This window comes from Narcine bancroftii, chromosome 3, assembly GCF_036971445.1.
Source record: "Narcine bancroftii isolate sNarBan1 chromosome 3, sNarBan1.hap1, whole genome shotgun sequence".
In the NCBI taxonomy this organism is placed as follows: Eukaryota; Metazoa; Chordata; class Chondrichthyes; order Torpediniformes; family Narcinidae; genus Narcine; species Narcine bancroftii.
This window is the reverse complement of record NC_091471.1, coordinates 343,685,473-343,710,809: the sequence shown is the minus strand read 5'-3', so window position 1 is coordinate 343,710,809 and position 25,337 is coordinate 343,685,473. Positions and strand designations below refer to the sequence as shown.

The 25,337-nt window shown below is 39.0% G+C and overlaps 1 protein-coding gene across 3 annotated transcripts in view; it reads right to left on the bottom strand.

Annotated features, from left to right (window-relative positions):
- tbcd (tubulin folding cofactor D) overlaps positions 1 to 25,337 on the bottom strand; it is a 249,163-nt gene that overhangs the window by 211,378 nt on the left and 12,448 nt on the right. Inside the window, exons 1-6 of one of the 3 annotated variants that reach the window (XM_069929536.1) lie at positions 21,351 to 21,390; positions 19,032 to 19,082; positions 14,829 to 14,926; positions 12,981 to 13,082; positions 8,406 to 8,552; positions 7,476 to 7,531 (exon numbers count right to left, since the gene is read on the bottom strand). In XM_069929536.1, the coding sequence (XP_069785637.1) occupies positions 7,476 to 7,531; positions 8,406 to 8,552; positions 12,981 to 13,082; positions 14,829 to 14,926; positions 19,032 to 19,082; positions 21,351 to 21,372 (476 nt within the window). In that variant the 5' untranslated portion in view covers positions 21,373 to 21,390. Of the gene's footprint in view, positions 1 to 7,475; positions 7,532 to 8,405; positions 8,553 to 12,980; positions 13,083 to 14,828; positions 14,927 to 19,031; positions 19,083 to 21,350; positions 21,391 to 25,337 lie in introns of those variants that run through there. The other 2 variants (XM_069929533.1, XM_069929534.1) reach the window with 2 other exon arrangements.

Below are 25,337 nucleotides of genomic sequence, written 5' to 3'. Positions count from 1 at the left end.
ATTCATCTATTACATTTAGGAAATAGACATTTCTATTATTGGACAGGAGCGGGCCTTTAAAGTCAAGGCTGAGGCGCTCAAAAGGTTTGGTAGCTTTTATAAGGGTGGCTTTGTCTGGCCGGTAAAATTGTGGTTTGCATTCCGCACAGATGGGGCAGCTCTTGTTCACTGACCTCACTTCCTCCACTGAAAATGAGAGGTTTTGGGTTTTAATGAAGTGAAACAGTCTAGCGACCCCCAGGGTGGCCCAGCTCATGGCGCTAGTTATGCAACTGGGACGTGTGGTTAAGGATGGCACGAGTGCCTCTGGACAGCGCGTCCAGGGGCTCGTTGAGTCTCCCGGGCGGTATAGAATGTCGTAGTTAAATGTAGACAATTCTATCCGCCAGTGCAGGATTTTGTCATTCTTAATTCTCCCCTTCTTCTGGTTATCGAACATAAAAGCCACAGACCGTTGGTCCGTGACAAGGGTGAAGAATTTGCACGTCAGATAATGTCGCCAGTGCCTCACTGCTTCTACAATGGCTAGGGCCTCCTTCTCTACTGCTGAGTGTCTTACTTCTGACCCCTGTAGGGTTCACGAGAAAAAGGCCACCGGTCGTCCATCTTGGTTTAGGGTGGCTGCCAGAGCCACATCGGATGCACCCGTTTCTACTTGAAACGGGATTGACTCATCTATGGACCACCTGGTAGCTTTAGCGATATGGTCCCCAATGTCCCTGAATGTTCTGGTGGTTGCTGGACACAGTGGGAAAACTGAGGCTTTTATAAGTGGGCGGGCCCTATCGGCATAGTTGGGGACACATTGGGCGTAGTAAGTGAACAGCCTCAAACACCTTTTTAGTGCTTTCAGCATGTGTGGCACTGGGAGATCTAGGAGAGGGCGCATGCAGGCTGGGTCTGGTTTGATTTCCCCATTTTGCACTATGTAGCCCAGGATTGTCAACTTCCTGGCGTTGAAGACACATTTGTCCCTGTTGTACGTTAGGTTTCTTTCCTCGGCTGCCTGGAAAAAGCGTTTTAAATTCGTGTCATGATCCTCCTGAGTGTGGCCAAAGATTGTTACGTTGACTAAATAGGGGAACACCACTTTCAGTTGGAATTCATCTACTATTGGGTCCATTTCTCTCTGAAACAGAGACACTCCATTGGTGACACCGAAGGGAAGTCGCAGAAATTGATACAGCCTGCCGTCTGCCTCAAGTGTCGTGTTAATGCGATCGCTGTTTCTAATGGGCAGTTGGTGGTATGCTGCCTTCAGGTCTTTGGTGGAGAACACCTTATTTTGCGCAATGTTGTTCACCATGTCTGCTATGCGTGGCAGGGGGTAGGCATCTAGTTATGTAAATTTGTTGATTGTCTGGCTGTGATCTACTACCATGCTCAGTTTTTCTCCTGACTTTACTACAACCACCTGTGCTCTCCAGGGGCTGGTGCTCTGCTCTATAATGCCCTCCTGTAGTAGCCTGCTGACCTCTGTCCTAATGAAGGCTCTATCCCTCGGGCTGTACTTCCTGCTCTTTGTGGCTATTGGTGTGCATTCTAGGGTTAGGTGTGTGAACAGCGGACGGGGTTCTATGTTCAGGACAGACAGGCTGCAGTGCTGTTTCTTTGTAAGGCGTAGTGGGGGGGGGGGGGGGGGTGAGGCCCGTTGTCCACTATTGTAATGCTTTCTAACTGTACCGGGGCACAGAGGTGAGGGAGTACTAGTAATTTGAACCCTTCACATTTTGTGCCCTGGATTTCTAGAGTAATTCTGCATTCCACCACGATTCCAGTACAGCAGTTCCTCGCCGTTTCTATCCTCGGAAGCACGTGTGTGCTAGTCATCCCTGGATTCCATTCCTCAGGAAGAGTCTCCAGGTGGTCAGGAATGTGCGTTGGAGCAGAAGTAGCTTCCATCCTAGTAGCTATCTTATTAGTTTATTAAATTGTACTGACAATAACCACAACAGCAGTGCGAGTATAAGACAGCTTTAATAAACTAAGAGGTCTTGTCTCTCTGCAAGACAAACCTGGAAGGCTAGACTGTCGCTCTGGACTGCTTTGTATACAAAGTCACCGGGATGACCCCTGGTGACCTAGTGGTGTAATTACATATCACCACAGTTGTATCTTCTCAATCATATAGAGATTTAGTGGACAGAACTTGGAACTCTCAGATCAATATAAAAATACATACTTATGCGCATTAAATGCATTTAGGAATCAATTGTTTCACATGATCAAGATGGTAATGATCTAAGCATTCAATGGTTATATATTGGATACAAGAATTATTTTTTGATATCTGCAAACTACAATACTCATTTAGAAATAAGCCACTCAATTCATATCAAGATCTGCATATGCAATATAACAATATAGAACTGCCAGTTTAAATTACCTTGCATACAATTATATATTTTTAATCATTAATTATGCACCATGGCATTTTTACAATACATCAACCATTTATGAAGCCCTAATCTATTTTATGTCTGGAAGTGGAAGGAGGAAGAGATTGTTATTAATTGGAATTCTAATAACTTCCCCTCTACACATACAATGCATCTTCATGCATGCAGAACCTACATAGAAATATAGAGAGCGTGTGTGGGATTATGTTTTCCATTCAACTGAAATGATACAATGGTTCATCTTATGTGAGGTACCTGGATATGGGAACTATTTTGCAATTTCAGCAACTCTTTTATTCTTACCTGTGGAAACTTTTTTTATATCAATACAAAAAGGCCACAATGACCCATAGGCGATAGGAAACAATTTACTATGGTGTCAATTATTTGAAAGGTAAAATAACAACATTCAATTCTTCATCCAGTTAAAACTACAGGATAGTGCATAAATCTTTACATGAGAGGTGTAAAAAACAATGGCATGCTTTCCTTCACTCGGTCATTGAAATTCATTAACTCATCCCAGCACTGCTGATTTCACCAGTAGAAGAGGCCACTTGCCAATGTGAAAGATGAGAGTCTGCAGATGCTGTGATTGTAGTAAAAACACAAATGTTGGAGGAACTCAGCGGGTCATGCAACTTCTGAAACGTTGGTTTTATATATATTGATCTCCTATGGGCACTGCATGACTTGCTGTGTTCCTCCAGCAATTTCATTCTTATTGAACCGATTGAGGATTCCACCAGTTCAATAAGTTCAATAGAAATAGGTTCTACTGGTTCAAAATGAAATTGGTCAGAACATCGGCAAACTCATGCATTTGAGTGTTCATTTATTCTCTGATGAAGATATGTGCTAAGTGTCAGTGGTTTACCATGATCCAGTCCTAATTTAAAAGACTGCTCTGACAAAGGAACTTCACCCAAAACATCAACTTATCTTCCCAGATCTTTGTGGACCAGTAAGCATCTCCAGCACTCTCTGTTCTTCTTTCACTTCTTTTTCCAAAACAACCAATGTATAGAAGACTCCAGCATAAGACCTCATCAAATCATCTACAAATAAATAAATCACTGTGCCTCAGAAACATATTAATCTCCCAGTTATGTTCTACTGATTTTGTACCATGTTTTTGATAATAATATTTATGCATCTGCTGTCAAAATATAGACCTGCCAATCATAAATTTCAATTGCTTCTCAAGTCAAGTCACCTTTAAAGTACATCTGAGGGATATCCAGAGATCAGTAAAACATCATTATTTGTATTACAGAAAAATAGCTGATTGTAGCCTTGTGCCTTTCTGAAATAAAAAAGCCTCGACCACATTATGCTAGAGAAGTATTCTTCTTCTAACAAAGTAAATATATTGAACACTTCCATCATTTTTTTTTAAATACATTATGATGCCCAACTTGTCTCATGTGATTACCAACTAACATCAAAAGATGCTATGTACAAGCACCTTCACAAAATAATCGAGCAACTCAACTATTTTCCATGGAAGTTATAATCAATCAAAAATATGAAATAACAACAAAGGACTAAAATGAAGAAATGAGCTTATCAACAGTATTCGAAAATAAAATTCCAAAAAAATCCTTTTATTTTTAGCAACCTGCTAAAAAAAATTAGAATGATTTTTTTTTCATTTTAATGACAGAAAAATAGAAGGGCCATGAAATCTGTGCCAGCCAATTACACCCAATTAATCTTCCAATCCCAAACATTTTAGGATGTGGGTGGAATGTGGAGCACCCAGAGAAAACCCACGCAGGTCACGGGAAGAACGTACAAATTCCTTACAGGCAGGAGAATTCGGACCTGGATTGCTGGCACTGTAGTAGCATCGCCCGAACTGCGATGTCAATGATGTCATCAATGATAAACTCAGTAACACCGACCGGTACTTTGCAATCCATCAGAAAAGAAAGATGAATAAATTTGGAGAATTTAAATGCCCAATCATCCCCCTTACTTTGCACATTATTTAGGACTGAGCATTTATTGTTTACTGCATTGCAGCCAGTTTGTTTACATCTCTTTTTTGTATACATATATTTTACTTGACTACAGTTTACCTTTACTAATAAGTAGAAATTCTGCCCGGCTTCACAGGAAAAAGAATCTCAAGGGTGTCTGTGATGCCACTTATATATTTCGCTTCAGGTCTTATAGGATTTGCCCAATGAACATTCCAGTTTGCCCAATGAATGAAGAGGAAAATAATGAACTACTAATCAAAGGTGAAATACACAAAAGTTCTGGAGAAACTCAGCAGGTCACGCAGCATCTATAGGAAACAAAAGATAACCAACATTTCACTACTGAGCCCTTCATCAAGTTATTAGCAAAATACAGTCAGGTGCCTGAATGAAAAGGTTGGGAGGAGGAGAGGAGGGAAGAAGGGGCAGGGGAGGAGCACATGCAACGAGTGGGTGGGCAGGGGAAAATGGGGTGGGTAGCTGGAGGAAAGCAGAGGGATGGGAAAAAGCAGTGGAGGAGGGGCCGAATGGAAATTGGAGGTTGATGTTAATGGCATTCTGGTGGAGCAAACCCATAGAAACATTAGGTGTTGTTCCTTCAGTTTCAGGTATCCTCAGTTTGAGGCCAAGGACAGGAATGTCGGTGTGTGAATGGTGTGTGGAATTAAAATGGTTGGCCACTGGGAGGACCCCATTATTACACAGACAGAGCAAAGGTGCTCAACGAAACAATCTCTAAGTCTGCATCCAGAGGAGACCACAGCAGGAACATCGCATGCAGTAGATGAGCCCTGGAGATTCACATATGAAGTGTTACTTCACTTGGAAGGACTATATTAGGCCCTGAACGGTAGTGAGGGAGAAGGTGTGGGTGCATATAGCATTTATTGCAGTCACAGGGGTACATGCCAAGAGATTGTTAATGGGATGGGATAAGTATCAAGAAGTCCCAGAGGGAGCAGTCCTTGCAGAAAGCAGAGAGGGAAAGATGTGGGATCGCGTTATATGGGATGGAAATTGTGGAAGATATGTTGGATGCGGAGGCTGCTGGGGTGGTAGGTGAGGGCAAGGCAAATCCTGTCCATGTTGAATCTAGGGGCGGAGGGAGCCAGGGCAGATGGTCAGGAAATGGAGTTGTGGCTAAGTGTTGAGTTGATGGCAAGAGGGGAAGCCACATTTTTGGAAGGAGGAGGACAACTCAGATGTTCTGGAAAGGAAGACCTTGTCCTGAGAGTAGATGCAACAGAAGCTGAGGTAGTGATCAAATAAAATAGAATCCTTACAGGGGACATGGTGTTTACCTCCTTTTTATTCAGACATCTTCCTTCCCCGACACCCCACCTTTTTATTCAGGTGCCTGCCTGCTTTTTGCTCATACTTTGCCGAAGAGTTCAGGTTTTCTATAGACGCTGCGTGACCTGCTGAGTTTCTCCAGCATTTTTGTGTACTGCACAACAATCACAGCGTCTGCAGACTTTCCTGTTCAACTACAATAAGTGAAAGTTCCATCAAGCGAACCATCAAATGCTGCTTTATAACAGGGTATCAGATGGTGTTGGGAAGTTCAACTGGTTTATAACCTGCACTGGGGCTGAACTGCAAGGTTGAGATAAAATATGACAGCTGCAATACTAAACCCGACCACTATGTGGCACATTTTACCAGTGCATCAATAGGCCATCACCCACACACATAATTTACATTAATACTTCATCTGGTCATTTTTAATTAGAACAAAGTTGATTTACATGTTTTACACTATGGTTTCCATGAATTATCACATGTCAGACCAATGATCAGATTGAAGTAAAAGGCATGGAATGATGTGCACCATTCAAAACTAAAATAAAAGTACTAATATAAATATTGCAGTGCATTTCTGGGATAGCAGATTTATTTTGATGCAAAGAAATTAAATCAAATAGACCTGAACTTTTGTGTTTTGAAGACTGAAAGATGATCTCATGGAAACACATATTTCTTTGCATGTTTGGCATTGGTTCATTCTCTATGCCCCCCCACTCCCCACCCCCGCCACCCACTAGCCCAAGCATTCAGGAACAAGATGAGAATTTGTGTCACCTGAAGAATGGAGAGCCAATGCAATTCACTACCCAAGAGGGCAATGGAGTATGAATCACTATTAATCGCCAAATTTATTGGTTAACAATACTGAAGGAACGTGGAATAACTGCAGGAAAGTTGCCCGTAGGTGAAGGATCTCATTGAATATCCAAAATAAGAAGGAACTGTTTCTCTCAGAGGAGTGTATTTTTAGAATTGTCTTCCCAATGAAGCAGTAGCAGCTGCCTTGTTAAGGTAAGACACAGTTAACTTTTTGAATAATAGGGAAATTAACAGTTAAGGGAACAGGCTGGGAAGTGAAACTGAATCCACAGCCATGATCTCACTGGATGATGAAGGCAGCTCGATGGATCCGGTGTTTCTATTTATTACATTGTGAATGGTGAAACAAGCATAAGGGACCAAGCAGCCAATTCCTCGTGTTCTTATTTTCTTAATTGTGACTCACAGACCCTTCCATTGTAGCTGTGGACAGCCACTCCTCCACATCTTCCAAATATATATAGAAGTTAAAACATTATGAAAAGTAGTCACCAGGGGTTAATAGTCTGTCATCTCAAATACACTTTTATTGTGGGTGTCACAGAAGGTCCATAAGGGAACAAAAAAATGAATTCTAGCCTCCTCAAAACTTGGTGGCAAATGAAATACCAAAGATCTTTCGAAGAGTGCCTCATTACTGAAAACGCCACATTCTATTACTGCAACAGGAAACATTTCAAACAGCCTCAATCCATTGCACATAATGGGAAGACAAATGATCAACACCTTTTCTCAAAAGGTCATGAGTTACCTTACAAGTTGAAATTTTACATGGTGGTTGTTCAAAGGGGTGAGTACTTCTCCATTGCCATCCAATTAATTTTACAAAATAAAAGTGGTCAGTACAAATTATTATAATACTTAAGGTGTTCCAATCCATGATCACTTTGTCCATTCATACATTCAAAATGAAAATGTTCACATATTCAGAAAGAACATCTGCATAATGAGCAAAACTTACTTAGATACAAGGACAGCAGCAGCATCTCTTCCTTTGTCACTAACTGTCAAGTAAGACTAAAATAAAGAAAACATTGAGCATTCACTGAAAGCATTCAGCACAGCATTTTTAAATCAAAGGCAAGATGAATAAAATTTTAATCTACATAGAGCCACAATAAGATATTGCTGGCATAATTGGAAACTAATCCATGATAGAATGCATTTGTTGCACAATATTAAGCTAATTTTCCCCCACTTTTCCCAAACTATACTGAAAAGATTGGGCACTTGTAATCTTCAAACACTTTTTATTTCTTTACTAACAAATCTAAAGAGTGAATGAAACGGCCCATCCGCCTTTTACATATATTCTCTTGAACCAGATCAAAAAAATAATCCGAAGGATGTTGGTCATTTTTTTTTGTATTCAACTGGACACTTAAGGCCACAAGGCATTGTTCAACAAAGAAAAGATTAATCTGGTGTCCTAATCAAACAATACCATCATTACAAGCTAGTCATTGCATTTGCTCTTTGTAGACTATACAATTGGTTCAATTTCAGAATCTCAGTGGTCCATAAGATCTTATATAACTCTGTCCATTGATGTTTATATGTCTAATGATATGTTGTCATTTCTGTATCCCAAGATCAACTCTACTTATTTCCTCGTCTTTCAAGAAAAAGTGGTCTCCCATCTTCCCCTGCAAAATTCCTAACATAATTGTACATAATTTCAGTATGTTTGCCAAGCTCTGAAGAAAGATTTTCTGAAATGTTAACCATTTCTCTTTCCACAGATGCAGTATGAACTTTTGAGGATTTTTGGCATTTTCTACTTTGATTTCAGATTTCTTGCATCTGCAATTTTTATATCCAATCTTCAGCTTATTATTGTGGTCTTAATGAAGAATTTGCATCAATTTAAATCAATAGGTCCAGCATTTACCTTTGCTACATTCAAAATCTGATCCATAATGGGTGTCCTAGATTGTCCTTCTGGTGTGGAGTTACTACCATCAAGTCGTGCCATATCAAATGGAAGTAAACAGGTCATGGACAACCACAATAAAAGGATGTAACGAGTCTCCCACGTCTGAAATGAATAAAAATGTAGTTATACTTCACAAAAAAAATCTAAATGACATATAGCCTTGGAAAACTTGAATACCATCTAGGTGGCCCGAGGCTATTTTAATTCAGGAATGGAAAATGACCAAAGCCTCCTGAACATTGCACAAGGACAACAAGTTTTTTTTTAAATGACCTATGTTGGATTTCCAGTATTTGCAGATTGCTGATAGATGGCTGTTCATTCCTGTACCATAGATACTTCCTAATGGAAAGCTTCTAAGCTGCACCCACTTCTTTGCCACTGGAATTCACAATAACAAGGTGGAAAATAATCACAAAATCATGACTGATTTCTGTCATGCATATTTTCAAAGGATTATGTGCTAAAGTCAATGTTTAAAAAAAAATCCTTACTTGCAAGTGGAATTTTTTCCAATTAAAGCAACAATGGACATGGACATAACAACGGATAAAACACCACCAGTAAGAACACTTCTCAGTGTTTTAAAAAAGACACGACTTTTGACAAAAGGGACATTATGAAAAGCATGACATCGCCATCAATGCCAATGTGCAATTTGAAAAGAATATTAGCAATTTAGAAAATAACGACATGAAGAAACTGTTAGAAGCTACTACACATACTATATATACTCTTGTAATATATACTTTTGTGGACCCATTTTTAGGGTAACATTTAGACAGTTGACTATTAGACACATTCCACTTTTGACCACGGAATGCACCATGTAATAATCAAATAGTTATGATGGGCGGCCAGCCAGGACCTAGTGGTAAGTCCGCGGTCAGGAGCTTAGCTAGGCCAGAAGCCTGGACTGGGTAGTAAGCCCGCATATAGGGCACCGGGAGATTGGTCGGGTGGGCGGCCGAGGCGAGGGTCCATGGTCAGGGCGTCGGGAGCTCGGATGGGCAGGCAGCCAGACCTAGACAAATGGAAATGCATTAAAAGGGATGGTACAAAAATTGGGATGGTCACAGAATTTTTTTAAAAATCGGCACATAACCAAAAGGACTTGGCCTTGTCAATGACAGGATGTTGAATGTCATCCAGGAAAGCTCAACTCATATTTAATTAAGTACAGGAGATAGTGCAAAAATAAAGCAAAAATGCTAAATATAATGCTACAGAATCTTACAGAGAAAAGTGCAGTTAAAACAGTGCAAGGTCTGCATTGAGATAACTTTCTGAAAACAAGAAATCATCTTTTGTTCACTGGGGAGTCTGAATGGAGAAGAAAGAAGCTGTCCTTGAATCTGGTGGTGCACATTTTCAAGCTCATGGATCTTCTGCATAATAAGAGAGGTGAACAGAATATGACCTAGGTGGGACGAATCCTATTAAACTGACAGGTTTTCTGAGGCAGGAGGAAGTGTAACCAGCATCATGGGTGGGGGGTTTGGCTTGCATGATGGCCTGAGCTGCTTTCCCAACTCTCAGGAATTTATTGCAGTCTTGGGCAGGGCAATTCCCACACCACGTTCTGGTGCATCTGGACATGATACTTTCTTTGAGGCATTTGTAAAAATTGGTAAAGGATGCAGGGAATATGCCAAATTTCCTTAACCTTCTGAGGAAGAGGAGGTATTGGTGGATTTTCCTAATAAGATTGCACGAGATTATTTTCCAGTGTTTTGCAATCAAATCAATACTTTAAATTGAAAGCTACACCAAGAAATTGCAGCTCATCAGTTTTATAAAATGAAACAAACATTCAACTGGAATAAATTTCAATTAGTTAACCCAACAGTTGATTGCTCCCTGTAGATTTCATACAACTTGCCACAAGACCTCTCACTTCCAAGATAACCAATCAAAAACACTTTCCCCAAAACAAAGAATGGGCACGGACAACATGAAAGATCATAGTGGATTGGGCTACCTCAGAGTGACTCCCTGGGTGGACTTCTGCAATGCTGCAAGCCAGATACTGCAGAAGCCAGAGCTAAGCCTGAAGCCTTCTGATGCCATCTGACACTGATCTTACACCACTTTCCTCAACTAACTCCGTACACTTGATTTCCTTAGTATTTAAAAAATATGTAAAAATGTGGACTGGGAACATTCATTTGAAGTTGGATGACACAATCTTCGTGATAGATCCTTTTTCAATAAAAGAACATGCAGCATAGGGATGATTAATGAAAAACGAGACTTTGAAACTGCTGCAATGTTAGCACTGCCACTGGTGCAGACCTGGGAGAGCAGAGACAAAGGGTTGCTCTGTAGGGTTCAACCACCTGGTCCTAATGCTGAAGGCTCTGTACAGGTGTTAAATGACCTGCTAAGATAAGCCGATGAGTAAATTTAAATGAAAATCCTGCAACTGTGGGATGGCAGCGCCTGTACTCAGCAGTGGCCACAAGTGACTGCAGACTCCAGAGAGCAACAGACCTGTACAGGGCACCAAAACGGGGAGAACATCCCCATCCCCATCCCTGTCCTTCCCACCCCCACCCCCCCCCCCCCCACCCCAACCATTGAGAAGAAGCAGAGGAGACAGACGACTCTACAAGAAGATGACCGTGGCAGCAGACCTGCACGGGCTGCGGGCTTCTTGAGTCGGGGTACCCGCACGGGCTACGGGAGACTGGTTCATGAGAACCAGAGCTGGGCAAAGAGGTGCTCCTGAAGAGCCTCAGGCACCGAAGGCTTCCTTATCGTGCCGGAGGCTTGGATCTGGAGCTAGGGCTGCTGATTGTTCGAAGAAGAATCTGTGCAGCTGCAGAGGCTGCAGGAGGCGCTGGAGGCAAATCCACGAACACTCAGTGACTCTGAAGGGACTCTCTTTTGTTACTCTTTCTCCCTTATCTAAAGGGCACCAGGCAACACTTATGGCAACTCTTTATCTGCCTTATGGCAAGCAAAAGGGAATTTAGTGTAATATTATACGTTCTGTACTATTAGATGACAAGAAAGGAATCTTGAAACAATATGTACCTTTAGCATATATTTCGTCAATGCTTGCCTCTGAATGCAGACCAAAATTTGAATCAGTTGAATGTTGTGGAACAATCAATATTGTTTCACTTCATTCAATTAATTTAGCTCTTTCTTTTCTTTCTTCTTCTTTGGCTTGGCTTCGCGGACGAAGATTTATGGAGGGGGTAAAAAGTCCACGTCAGCTGCAGGCTCGTTTGTGGCTGACCAGTCCGATGCGGGACAGGCAGACACGATTGCAGCGGTTGCAAGGGAAAATTGGTTGGTTGGGGTTGGGTGTTGGGTTTTTCCTCCTTTGCCTTTTGTCAGTGAGGTGGGCTCTGCGGTCTTCTTCAAAGGAGGCTGCTGCCCGCCAAACTGTGAGGTGCCAAGATGCACGGTTTGAGGCGTTATCAGCCCACTGGCGGTGGTCAATGTGGCAGGCACCAAGAGATTTCTTTAGGCAGTCCTTGTACCTTTTCTTTGGTGCACCTGTCACGGTGGCCAGTGGAGAGCTCGCCATATAATACGATCTTGGGAAGGCGATGGTCCTCCATTCTGGAGACGTGACCCATCCAGCGCAGCTGGATCTTCAGCAGCGTGGACTCGATGCTGTCGACCTCTGCCATCTCGAGTACCTCGACGTTAGGGGTGTGAGCGCTCCAATGGATGTTGAGGATGGAGCGGAGACAACGCTGGTGGAAGCGTTCTAGGAGCCGTAGGTGGTGCCGGTAGAGGACCCATGATTCGGAGCCGAACAGGAGTGTGGGTATGACAACGGCTCTGTATACGCTTATCTTTGTGAGGTTTTTCAGTTGGTTGTTTTTCCAGACTCTTTTGTGTAGTCTTCCAAAGGCGCTATTTGCCTTAATTTAGCTAATCTTCACAAAATAACATTAAAGAATATGGTGTACTCTTCCATACATGCTTTACTTGACTTCAATTTTTCATTACTGGATGCAGAAGTTCTCAGCCTCTGCACTCCTGCTGCTCCCATTCTTTCACTGACCTGACCGAGCAACCGTAACCATTTTGCTGCTTTGCTTATCTCCCTTCCTCATCAACTACAGATAAATAGAAATCAAAGAAGTTTTCTTCTCAAGGGCCAAGGTTCTTTCTAATTACCCAGAGTTAGCAAAATACAGGTATACCCCGCTTTACGAATACTCGATTTACGCAAATTTACTTTTACGAAGAAGCCTGTGCTTGCTATCCGAAAGAAATTTGAATGGGTTTTCGTTTTTACGAAAATAGCCTTGAATAGTAATGACTGGGTTTTCGGTTTACGCCATTTCGGCTTACGAAAGGTTTCAAGAGAATGCTCTAGTTTCGTAAAGCAAGTGTAGACCTGTTAGTAATTGCTTATTTCCACAAAATATAAACATAGAAGCTCAGTAATTTCAATTACCTTTTTTTCCCCTTCCAAATCTTAAAAATACAGTTTTTTAAAATTAATTTCATCCCTTTTCCTAAGTGTTTTCTTTGACGAATAACATAAAGGTGTGTACTTACTTGACAATCTTTTGGATCTTGTTGGATGAGTAAATTCAATACAGGCTGTAAATCAACCACTTCATGAGGGAACAATCTCAAAAAATATTTATACCCACGCACCTACGATGGCACAGAACAAAATATGTCAAATAACTGTTTTGCAGTCAAACAAATAAATCAGCTTGTTGATATATTAAAATAAATACCAAGCAAAATACCTACTTTAGTTAAAACCATAAAAACAAAGGCCAATATATTTTTGCTTCCGTAACATGCACCATATTTTATAGGAGTACAAGATCATGTGATGCAACCAAAACTAAGCTGACAAGTGTGTTTAAACTTGGAGTAGGCAGCACCAACAATCAATAAATACATAAATTTGAAATGTTTGTTCGATACATTTCTACAAGGAATGTCTAAAGTTTATTTTGAAAATTAAGCTTTTCATGGTAGCATTCTTTTTCATGTAACTTCAGGCTCTTGCACATCTCTACTCATGACAGGTGGCAGAAATGCCAATGGAAAAAGGCTCATTAAATGCAACTGTCAATTTATTTAAATGAATTTCAGCTGATATCATTTGAAATAACTTAGCCAATAATTTAGGTTTCAGTTACCATTTTGCTAACATGAGAAAAAATAATTTGCAAAGGCACAAGGAAATAAGAAAAAAGGGATGGGAATAATGGGAACTGACGAACTGAGTAGCCTCCTGTACTGTCATGTTTATAATAGCAATAAATATGAATTATGAATTCAATATATGGATAGGACATTAGCAGCTGGTTATGTCATTTCTCCCATTACCCTATGAGACAGCACAATTGCCTATTGCTAACGGTAGAAAGTAAATCCTTTGCCAATGCAACAAAGCCTGTAAAAAATCAAAATCAAAGCACTGATATGTGGAATATATGATAGTGGAATCATTTCAAGCTCTCTTACTGATTTTTTTTTTGTTGCCAAATTACAAGTACAATCTTCTTTCCTTGGCTTGGCTTCGCGGACGAAGATTTATGGAGGGGTAATGTCCACGTCAGCTGCAGGCTCGTTTGTGGCTGACAAGTCCGATGCGGGACAGGCAGACATGGTTGCAGCCGTTGCAAGGGAAAATTGGTGGGTTGGGTGTTGGGTTTTTCCTCCTTTGTCTTTTGATAGTGAGGTGGGCTCTGCGGTCTTCTTCAAAGGAGGTTGCTGCCCGCCGAATTGTGAGGCGCCAAGATGCACGGTTTGAGGCGAGATCAGCCCACTGGCGGTGGTCAATGTGGCAGGCACCAAGAGCTTTCTTTAGGCAGTCCTTGTACCTCTTCTTTGGTGCATCTCTGTCTCGGTGGCCAGTGGAGAGCTCGCCATATAACACGATCTTGGGAAGGCGATGGTCCTCCATTCTGGAGATGTGACCTACCCAGCGCAGTTGGATCTTCAGCAGCGTGGATTCGATGCTGTCGGCCTCTGCCATTTCGAGTACTTCGATGTTGGAGATGAAGTCGCTCCAATGAATGTTGAGGATGGAGCGGAGACAACGCTGGTGGAAGCGTTCTAGGAGCCGTAGGTGATGCCGGTAAAGGACCCATGATTCGGAGCCGGACAGGAGTGTGGGTATGGCAACGGCTCTGTATACGCTAATCTTGTTATAGTTATATCACATAGACCTTTAAATAATAATACCAGGTGGAGCAACTACCAGGAATTTTTTTTTTAATAATTTATGATACTCATTATTAAGATAATGAGCAAAGACAAAGAAAGGTCCTTTTTCCCTTTTATAGACTGAATTGTTAAATTCTCACCATCAGTGCAATATTTTCATCTTAAACAATGAGATTCCTTGATATGCCTTCATGCATATTTTTCACAGCATACCTTTGAGATGAGATAAAGAAATTTGAATGCAAGATGAACAAGAGATGAAGGAGACTGTTCATTGCGCACAATGTCCAGGAGCATATTCAACATCCATTCTAAAAGCAGAGAGAAAAAGTAAAATCATTAAGAGAAATCCATCATAAAGTTTCTAATCAATCCTCTATTGATAAAAATAAGTTCCTGCTAAAGCTTTTGTGTGACAAACACCGGGGAAAAGAGCAAATTTTAGTTAGAAATTATGGAAGTGAAGTGCAACTAAAAGATGTAAAGTAATAAATTAAGGATTTTTTAAAGAGCACAAGCCACATTAATGCAGGTGTGATCCAATTAAAAGGTTCTTTCTTCACAAATCACAAACTGAAAGAATTTCAGCTTCAAATCCATTCTGAAGAATATGCCATTACCAAAGGATAGCCCCAAGACAGAAAAGACTGGGAACTGATTATACCATTTTACAAGATGCCCCTTTTATTTCTCTGCATGAAAAACAGGGAAAATCGTAGCAGGAAGGGAGAAATCCCCTTTGTGATTTGTGTGAATCACTCCAATTGCAGAGGATAAACCAAGAGCTATTATAGACAGTAGAGATTTTATGGATAACATTTAAAAAATATAAAATGAATTATGATTCTTATTACCAGTCCCCTTGAAGCAAATGTGAAGTGTTTGAACAAACAAATATGAAGGTTACAAAAGGATAATAAAGAAAAGACAATCAGGTTTTAATGGGTAATTTTAACCTATACAAGCAAATGAAAAATAAAACTATTTTCTGGAGCGTTTTGGATAATTTCCCACCTTTGAGTTACTAAAGCATATTTGAATTAGTTATGAATCATGGCCCACGTTCAGTTAACCGCCTAATAATTTATAAGCAGGACATGATGAAATTATGACCAACTTCAGTGTATAATCTGCAAGGGAAAAATACAAAGCAATAACTAAAATTCAGGCAAAGCTGGCTTCATCAAGCTGAGAGCACTGAAGATTCTCCAACTATAATCTTCCAATACTCTCTCAAATTTAAAACTACCCATTCAGATTAGATTATTAGTCCAAAAATGAGGAAAACTGAATATCAGGAAACCATCAGCTACTCCTCTTTCTCCCTCTCTTTCCCATCCCTCTGTCTTCTTTCCTCAAGCCTTCCACCCCCTTCTCTCTCCAGTAACAGCACAACCACAATTAGTAATGACACATTAGTTCGTCCAGATAAAAGACAGTAGAAATAAATTGGCATTTTCAGATTGACAGGTATGGGTCATGGATCAGATACAGGCCCTCAGCTATTCACGTTATTAACCAAGTGAAGAGGACAGAATGCAACATTTCCATTCCTGATTATACAAATCCAGGAAAGAAAGTGAGCTGTCAGAAAAGGGTAAAGTGCTTGCAAATAGATATGGAGAGATCTCCTTTAGACACACAAGGTTCTCAGCGGGGTGTACATAATGAGAGGAGGAGGTGATGTGATCCCTCTGCCTGTAAAATTTAAAAGTCTTCAAGTTAGCACATAAAATAACAAAATGAAAGATAGCACTGATAACAGATGGATTACTGTTAGAACAATTATAGAACTGAAAATATTAGAGAAAACATGCAAAATTGTTTCAGGCAGTAACATGCAAGTCCTTTTAGAATACTTTTATTCACATGATAATTTACCTGGGTGCCAAAGAGAAATAACCAAAAACAGTATCAATTGATTTGGAGAAAAATACATTTCTTGAAATAGTTTTTTTTTAAACTTTATTTATTCTTTCAAAAAACAAATAATATATGACATATACAACAATTAACCATAAACATGAACGTTATTTTTTATATATAGAAAAAAAAAGAACCCCCCTCAGCCAACTGGCCTAAGGAGAGCCATAAAGAAAGAAAAAAGAAAATATATTAAAGAAAAATTAAATATACATATTAAGATCTAATCAATGTAAATTGAAATGTAAATATTCTGAATATAACAACCACTTATTAATAAAAAAATTATAATTATCACACGAAACATATGTAATTTTTTCCATCATTAAACAATATCTCATCTCATTATGCCATCTATTAATATCAATCATATTCGTAGCTTTCCACATACTAGCAATACATTTTTTCGCTACAAATAAAGCTAAATATACAAAAGCAAGCTGAAACTTATCTAATCCCAAGGCTTTCAGAGGTTGCAAACTACCCAATAAAAATACTGTCAGATCTAAAAGTATTTTAATCTTATACAGGTATTCTAAAAACGATTGAATTTTCTTCCAAAAAGAAGAATGTCTGCAGATGCTGCGATCAAGTGCAATACACAAACACACTGGAGAAACTCAGCAGGATCCATGGAAAGTAAAGGGTAATCAACATTTCAGACCTGGGCTCTTTGTCAAGGTACTTTGCTTTCTTTTAGATGCTATACCTTGACAAAGGGCCCAGGCTTGAAATGTTGGTTACCCTTTACTTCCTAATGATGTTGCGTGACTTGCTGAGTTTCTCCTGCATGTTAGCACATTGCATTGTACATGTGTAACATTTTATATATGTGTTTACTTACCAGCATGAAGCAGACAATTCAAAGATTGAGCTAAATTTACATTGCTGTAAATTGTGATGGTTTGTGCCAGATTTTTACATGTTTCTGTGAGGGAAGAACAAATTCTCCCACTTTCCATTCTGGTTAGTTTAACACTCATTTTAAATGTTGCTGTCATCTAACATGTATAGAATATTTAATGTTTCTGGGTATATGTCTTCTTTGGCTTGGCTTCGCGGACGAAGATTTATGGAGGGGGTAAAAAGTCCACGTCAGCTGCAGGCTCGTTTGTGGCTGACAAGTCCGATAAGTTCCAACCATATTATCACATCTAAAACACAAATCTGATTCATGAAAACCATACTTTTTTAATTTTTCAGGTGTTAAATATAATTGATGTAAAAAATTATAGTTAATCATTGCATAATGTGCATTTATCAATCTAATTACACTATCATAACAGATATCTAACCAATCCTCTTCAGAAAAAATAAAACCAGTATCCGCTTCTCATTTGCTTTTAGATCTATCCTAACCTTTTATCCATACCATCCTGTAATATTTGATACCTAGATGAAATATAACCCTTCTCTGGTACCTTCATAAGAAAAGTCTCAAATTTAGTCATTTCAGGTAAAATCAAATAGTTAACTTCAACTAATAATGAAAGTAACTTAAACCTGAAGTGATTCTCCGATATAACATGAAATTTAATATTCTGCTTCTATTTAGTGGCCAACATACAAAATTAACCCCACTGTTCAGTGCATCACTTACATATCCCAATATTGCAAGACTGAACAAGGGAGATTAAAATTCTGCCCAGCACGCAGCAAAAATGAATCTCAGGGTTGTATGTGATGTCACATATGTACTCCAACAATAAATGTGAAGATTGAACTTTGATACCCCCCACCCCCCCCCCCCCAAAATTGCTTACTCTAAATTGATCAGTATGACCCATTATCACTGGTTGCAATAAATATGAGAAAACCTTATGATTTGTTATCAGCAAGCTACTTGTCTCATTTTACTGCGTCAGGTCATTGACGATGAAACAGAAGCTACATTTTATCCAAGTAGACAGCTTGTGTGCAAAATACTGATTGATACCATACCCAGAAACATTAAATATTCTATACATGTTAGATGACAGCAACATTTAAAATGAGTGTTAAACTAACCAGAATGGAAAGTGGGAGAATTTGTTCTTCCCTCACAGAAACATGTAAAAATCTGGCACAAACCATCACAATTTACAGCAATGTAAATTTAGCTCAATCTTTGAATTGTCTGCTTCATGCTGGTAAGTAAATACATATATAAAATGTTACACATGTACAATGCAATGTGCTAACATGCAGGAGAAACTCAGCAAGTCACGCAACATCATTAGGAAGTAAAGGGTAACCAACATTTCAAGCCTGGGCCCTTTGTCAAGGTATAGCATCTGAAAGAAAGCAAAGTACCTTGACAAAGAGCCCAGGTCTGAAATGTTGATTACCCTTTACTTTCTATGGATCCTGCTGAGTTTCTCCAGTGTGTTTGTGTATTGCACTTGATCGCAGCATCTGCAGACATTCTTGTTTAACTCAACTTATACGTGCACAATATTATTCCTGGCTACACGTTAGAAAAAATGCATTAACTTCAAATTTAAGTGATCTTACCCAAGTGTGGATCCAGCAGATGAGGCTGTTCCTGGTATTTGTCCATTATGACTAGAATGAGAAAGAAAAATGTATGAATGGATAAAATATATTTAATTACATAATATCCGGGTACATCAGGAGCATTTTTTTTAAACTGACAGACCTGGAACGAGTTGCAGGGTTACTGTTTCTCAGAGCAATGTGATTATCAGTTTATCATTCTGTGAATATATTTTCTGCTATGTATTCTATATTATTATAAAAGATACACTTCAAAAGGTGTTTGATAGACAATAAGGCACTTCAGGACACCTTGCAATTGTGCAAGCTGTAATATAAATGAATACTTGTTTTTCAGTATTTGCTAATAAATGAAGAAAAATGAAAATGTGATCAAATCAGCAAATGAAGAAACAATACAAATTCCTTCCAGATCAAACCCAGTGGGTTTGTCTACAAACTTAGTTTATACTTTGGAAGTTTAAGTTCCAGGAGAAATATTGACCATGATACTGAAAAAGCTCAAGCTATTGTGCTAAATAGTGCTGTAGTTCCCTTTAAGTTCGTTTGAATAAACAGCCCCTCAATGTAACTTGATCAAATAACCCCACCTCCTTTGCTCAGTCTTGTGTTACAATTTCAGCCTTAGATGATGTTCATCTTGGGAAGTGGAACACATGAATGTGATCACAATGCAAAGTAACAGAGTTTAATGGAAAGGAGAGAGTACTTCAGGTTCACAGAAGATCCAAAAGAATAAACTGTTCACATGGAATATCTAAAAATGAAAATTAAGGATGGATCTTCAGAAAGCACATGTTGAAAAATCACCAAAAAAATTAAAAGGACCTCTGAAAAATTACTTTTAAACAGAACATTATTATTAAGTTTTGCAACAATATTAGGGATTGAGACTAAAGAGTTAATATTTGATGAAGGAAATCAAAAACTAAATGGATGAGTTATTAAAAATGTGTTTTAATTTCACAACTCATGAATGCATGAACAATAAAGTACATTCAAAGTGTAATTTAGTAATTGTTTATTTCGCACAATTCAAACTATCCGAAGGGACATGTTCATAAATGGCTTTAATGCTTCACATCATTTGAAAATTTCTAAATATTTTTTGGGATCTAGCAAGTTACAGGAAGCAATGTGCAATGTCAGTCTTTGCTTTACATATCACTCATCCAACAAAGTTAATTACAACAACTACAGGTGAATTAAAATCACATCAAAGATGTTTCAACACCACAATAGCGAAAACCTACCGGGGACAATCACTACCTAAGTTAACGGAAGGAAAAGGAAATGAAAAGAATGGACTCAGTGGAATTTCTTGTGTATTTTTATGGAATGACAACATTGACTGGTTTAATGTATCCTAGATTTTGTACTTTAAATGGACGGGAGGGGGGAGGTAGGGAGGGTGGGATGGGAGGTAGGGAGGGTGGGATGGGAGGGGGGGGGGGAGAAAATGGCACTGTATATGTGTGAAAAGGAAAAAGTGTGTATCATGGTTAATGTGATTTATGGTGTGAAAAATAAAAAATTGAAAAAAAAGATGTTTCAACACAAAATGCAGCAAAAGGCTAAAAATCTGCGATGAAAATTACACAAATTTGCAGACATTTTTAACTGCTTACACCACATTCCATGTTTCTTATCAAGAGACCTCAATCTGTGGGAACATATCGAATTATCCGACAAGTGTACTTTAATATGTACAACTGTTCCATGTATGCCACGCACCAAATACTGTATTAGAAAATGTTGATACCAATCTATATAATTGCTAGGTAGTTTTCATTTTATATACATTATCTTGCTCGACTGGTCAGGCTCAAATGCATCAAAACAGCATTAAAAATGTCAGTAAGAAGAGACATTCAGTACATTATACAGGTATATTTTGATTCCACCTGCTCACTGAGCTGGATCCACTGTCACTACATTTGCTGAAAAGAATATCAGGTTCAAAAGAGCAAAAGTACAAATTCTTTGGCTTGGCTTCGCGGACGAAGATTTATGGAGGGGTATCAGGAACAAAAAAAAGCCACTCATCTAAAATTAAAGCAACTAAAATTCTGAAACTATGAGATTAAAAACTGACAGAAGATTTTTAAAAATGACAAATTTTCCTCACAGAAGAAAATTTTATACCTGATATTATTTTGAACATTAGAATATAACAACATATAAATTACGTCTGTTTTGCACTACAACTTTAAAGGAGAAATCTTGATTATAATGAACTCCTAGGAAATTCCATCCATAACACAGAAATTTCACTTCTACTGAGGTAAGATCCATTTTTCCCCCAAGTTTCCTCACCCTGTATCCTCAAGTCCACCATTTTGGATAAAGATGTAACCCCATCTGATGTCATGTGGCCAATAAGCATACTGCTGACAAATGCCCACCGTGTCACTGTTAGTTTGTGACAAGTGCAAGAAAGGCAGCAAAAATTTTAAAATATTTATATTATAATGAGCTAACAACAAAAAGGTACAGATTCTTACTTGCTGTTAAGTGCAACAAAATTTTCTTCAGTTCAAGGAATTTTCAGTTCAAAAGGAAGACTATTTCAATCACAATGGCAGCAGTTCCCAAAACAAAGGGTTTTGATAGGTTAATTGCCTCCTAGAAGTTACCCCTTTAGTGTAGGTCAACAGCAAAGAGATTCAAAGGAGAGTTGAAAGGGTTGAGAAAAAATAATTTGCAGAGGCACAAGGAAATAAGAAAAAAGAATGGATATAATGGGAACTGATGAACTGAGTAGCCTCCTGTATTGTCATGTTTATAATAGCAATAAATTTGAATAACGAATTCAACATATGGATAGGACATTAGCATTTCTCCCATTACTCTATGAGACAGCACAATTGCCTATTGCTAACGGTAGAAGCCAAATCCTTTGCCAATGCAACAAAGCCGGTAAAAACCAAAATCAAAGCATTGATATGTGGAATATATGATAGTGGAATCATTTCAAGCTCTCTTACTGCTTTTTTTTTGCCAAATTACAAGTACAATCAAGTTCTAGTTATATCATATAAACCTTTGAACAATACCAGGTGGAGCAACTACCAGAATTTTTTTTTAAATCATAATAAAAATAAAACCAGAACAAGAGAAAATAAATTTGGCATAAAATTCATCGAGTGATAATAATGGGATTTTAAAAAGAGCCTGAAATATTACAATTAAGAGGTTTAATCGTTAATACACCAATTCACATATGTTCATAATAAAATAGGAAGTTAAAAGAAATAATGCAAGAACCACCAAATATAGAATTCATTATTTGAGATATAGCTTATAAAAATCTAAAAATATGAATTGATCATCACACAGTGCCACAGATTCAGAAGTCAGATAAAGGAAGCAGCTCATTTTTGGGAGGTAAGATAGTAAAAGTGGAAGGTAAAAAAAAAATATTGGCAAGGTGGAAAATTCAAAGTGGTTAGATATAAAATGAAAAACATTTTCCACGAAAAAGCAAGAAATATAAACCAAAATGAAACCATAGATTGTGAGAAACAAAATTAAAAAGAGATGGACAAAGAAAATATTAACAGCCGATTTTAGAATCCTTTTGGGACATCCCAAATGTCTTCAATACCAACCAAGTACTATATATTTTGATCATACCTGTCATAAAGACAAAATCTTCAAACAATGGACTGGCAATACAAATTAGTCAGTCTACCACGGACTCTCCCAAGAAGCAGAAACACCTACATTTTGAAAAGGCCTTCATAAAGTGATGAGATTGCAACTAATGAAGTATTTGTCGGTTAAGTGCTTTGGTATTGTTACGAGCCCAGAGGACCCCAAAACCCGGCAGCAATAGATATTCACCCAGACAAATGGTTACTTAAATAAAAGTTACTTTTAATTATCTTTAATCATGAAAACAGAATCACATTTTAACTTATCACTATTGACTTAACTAATCTAACTCCCTTCTAATTCTAAGCGCACATGTATGTAAAAGTTCAGAAAAGTTCTTTGGTTCACAGTCCAATCTCACTTCTCATTCCTCCAAGTTCACTGGTTGCAAGCAATTCTTATACTGTGCACAGAATTGAACATTTATAAAGTTCACCAGGCTTTGGTGCTTGAAAGGTAAATGGTTACCACTCAGGAAGGTTCTTGTTGGTTTTCAGAGAGAGATTTGTTGTTCCAGGACACCCACAACTGATTCCTTTTTAATCAGCCACTTCAATGTCTTGCTGACAAAACTTGCCCTCGTGGTTCTCCAGATGATATCCTCTTTCTTTCAGGTCACCACTGAGTTCCTTTTTGTTTCTCTTCCAAGTGAAACATTACACAGCCAGTCCTCTCCTCCTGCATTAACCACAAGGGCTTTGACCAGGCTAAAATAAGAACTCACAACTCATCTTCCAAATGGGGTATTCCACAAGCTTGCCAGCTTGTCCTGTTCCAGTCCCAGTTGCTGTTGCTGGCTGTAACACCGTAGAAGTGATCTCTGTGTGTATGTCTCTCTCTCTCCGACAGAAGCTTGTTTGACTCTCTCTGCTTGCAAAACCACATGACCCTCTTGGAACAACAAGTTCCCCTTCAGACTGTCTGTGGCTCCAACAAGCTCTTTCATCTGTTGCCTTTTTGTAAACAACAATCTATTAGAGAAGTCTCTTGGGCACTCGCCAAAGCTCTTGCAAAGGCTGTGGGCCAATATGTCCAGCATTAGCAGAGCTCCAGTATTTCAAATAAGATCTGTTTTAAAGTGTTTGTATGTGACCTACTCCAACAAACCCTTCCTAATTTATCTCCCAAAAACATAATTATATATTCTGTCACAGTATACCACATAAATGCAAATCTACCTTTAAATGAGGGAATAAAATGTCAGGAAACAAATAGCACCAGGAAGGTTAACTGATTACAATCAGTAAACAGAGAAGAATGAAGGACATCCAAATGGAAAAAATTTGGAAGAAATCGCAGGAAAATCCACACTGAGACCGTTGTTAGTCTCAATTGATATTAGGAACTGAAATTTCACGGTTAGCGCAATGTCTTTACAGCACCAGCAATTAAGACCAGACCGGGGTCCGAATCCCTCACTGTCCATAAGGAGTCTATACATTCTCCCTGTGCCTGCATGGGTTTTTTCCAGGGGCTCTGGTTTTCTCCCACCGTTCAAAATGTACCGGGGTGTAGGTTTATGGGATGTAAATTGGGCGGCACAGACTTGTGGGCCTATAATCGTGCTGTATATCTAAATTTAAAAATAATTAAATCCTAATTTCTAAATCTGCAATTGGCTTCAAATTGTTGAAATAAAATCAGAAAATGTTACTCAGCAGGAAAGATAACAGTGATGTGGTTAGAGTAGTGGTTAGCACAGCACTAGTACTGCACCAGTGACCCAGGTTCGAAACCAGTGCTGTCTCTAAGGAGTTTGTTCGTTCTCCCCATGTCTGTGTGAGCTTCCTGCAGGACTCCAGTTTCCTCCCACATTCCAAAGATGTACGAAGTCAGTAGGTTAATTGGTTACATGGGAGTATTTGGACAGCACAGGGCTCTTGGGCTGGAAGGGCTTGTTACCATGTCGTATCCCTAAATTAATATTTTTAATGTGGAATTAGAAAGAGGGCTAATGATTCAGGTCAACAGCTATCCTCCAGAACTAGTAAAGTGAGAAAACAAGCACATTTTAGGTTGCAGAGATGGGGCTGGGAGGTAGAGAGATCAAATTAATTGCATTGGGGGAAAACCAAAATTGCTCCTCATGACACAAATGCTTTGGGGACTATCTCAGAAAGGTTATGAATGACCTGAGCTCTCTGCTTCTGGCTCTTTCAACAAAGACCAATGTGAGCTTTGAGGAACGGCATCTCATCTTCTGGTCAATAATAATGCAGTGCTCAAAATTTAATATTTAATCCATTAAGTTCAGATATCTATCAGAAGTGGCCCGTTTTGAAGTAAGTCACCCATTCTTTTTCTCTCTCAATACATGCTGACCTGTATTTGCAGCATTCTATTTTATTTCTGAATTATATAACCACATAACATTTACAGCAAAGAAACAGGACAGTTCAGCCCTTCTAGCCCATGCTGAATACATTCTCCCACCTAGTCCATAAGACTCACACCCACCCCATAACCTTCCATACCCCTCTCATCCATATACCTACCCAACCTTTTCCTTAAATATTAAAATCGAGCCCGCGTCGACCACTTTGGCCGGAAGCTCATTCCACACTCCCACCACCCTCTGAGTGAAGAAATTCCACCTCATATTTCCCCTATACTTTTCCCCCTGGAATCTCAATCCATGTCCTTTTA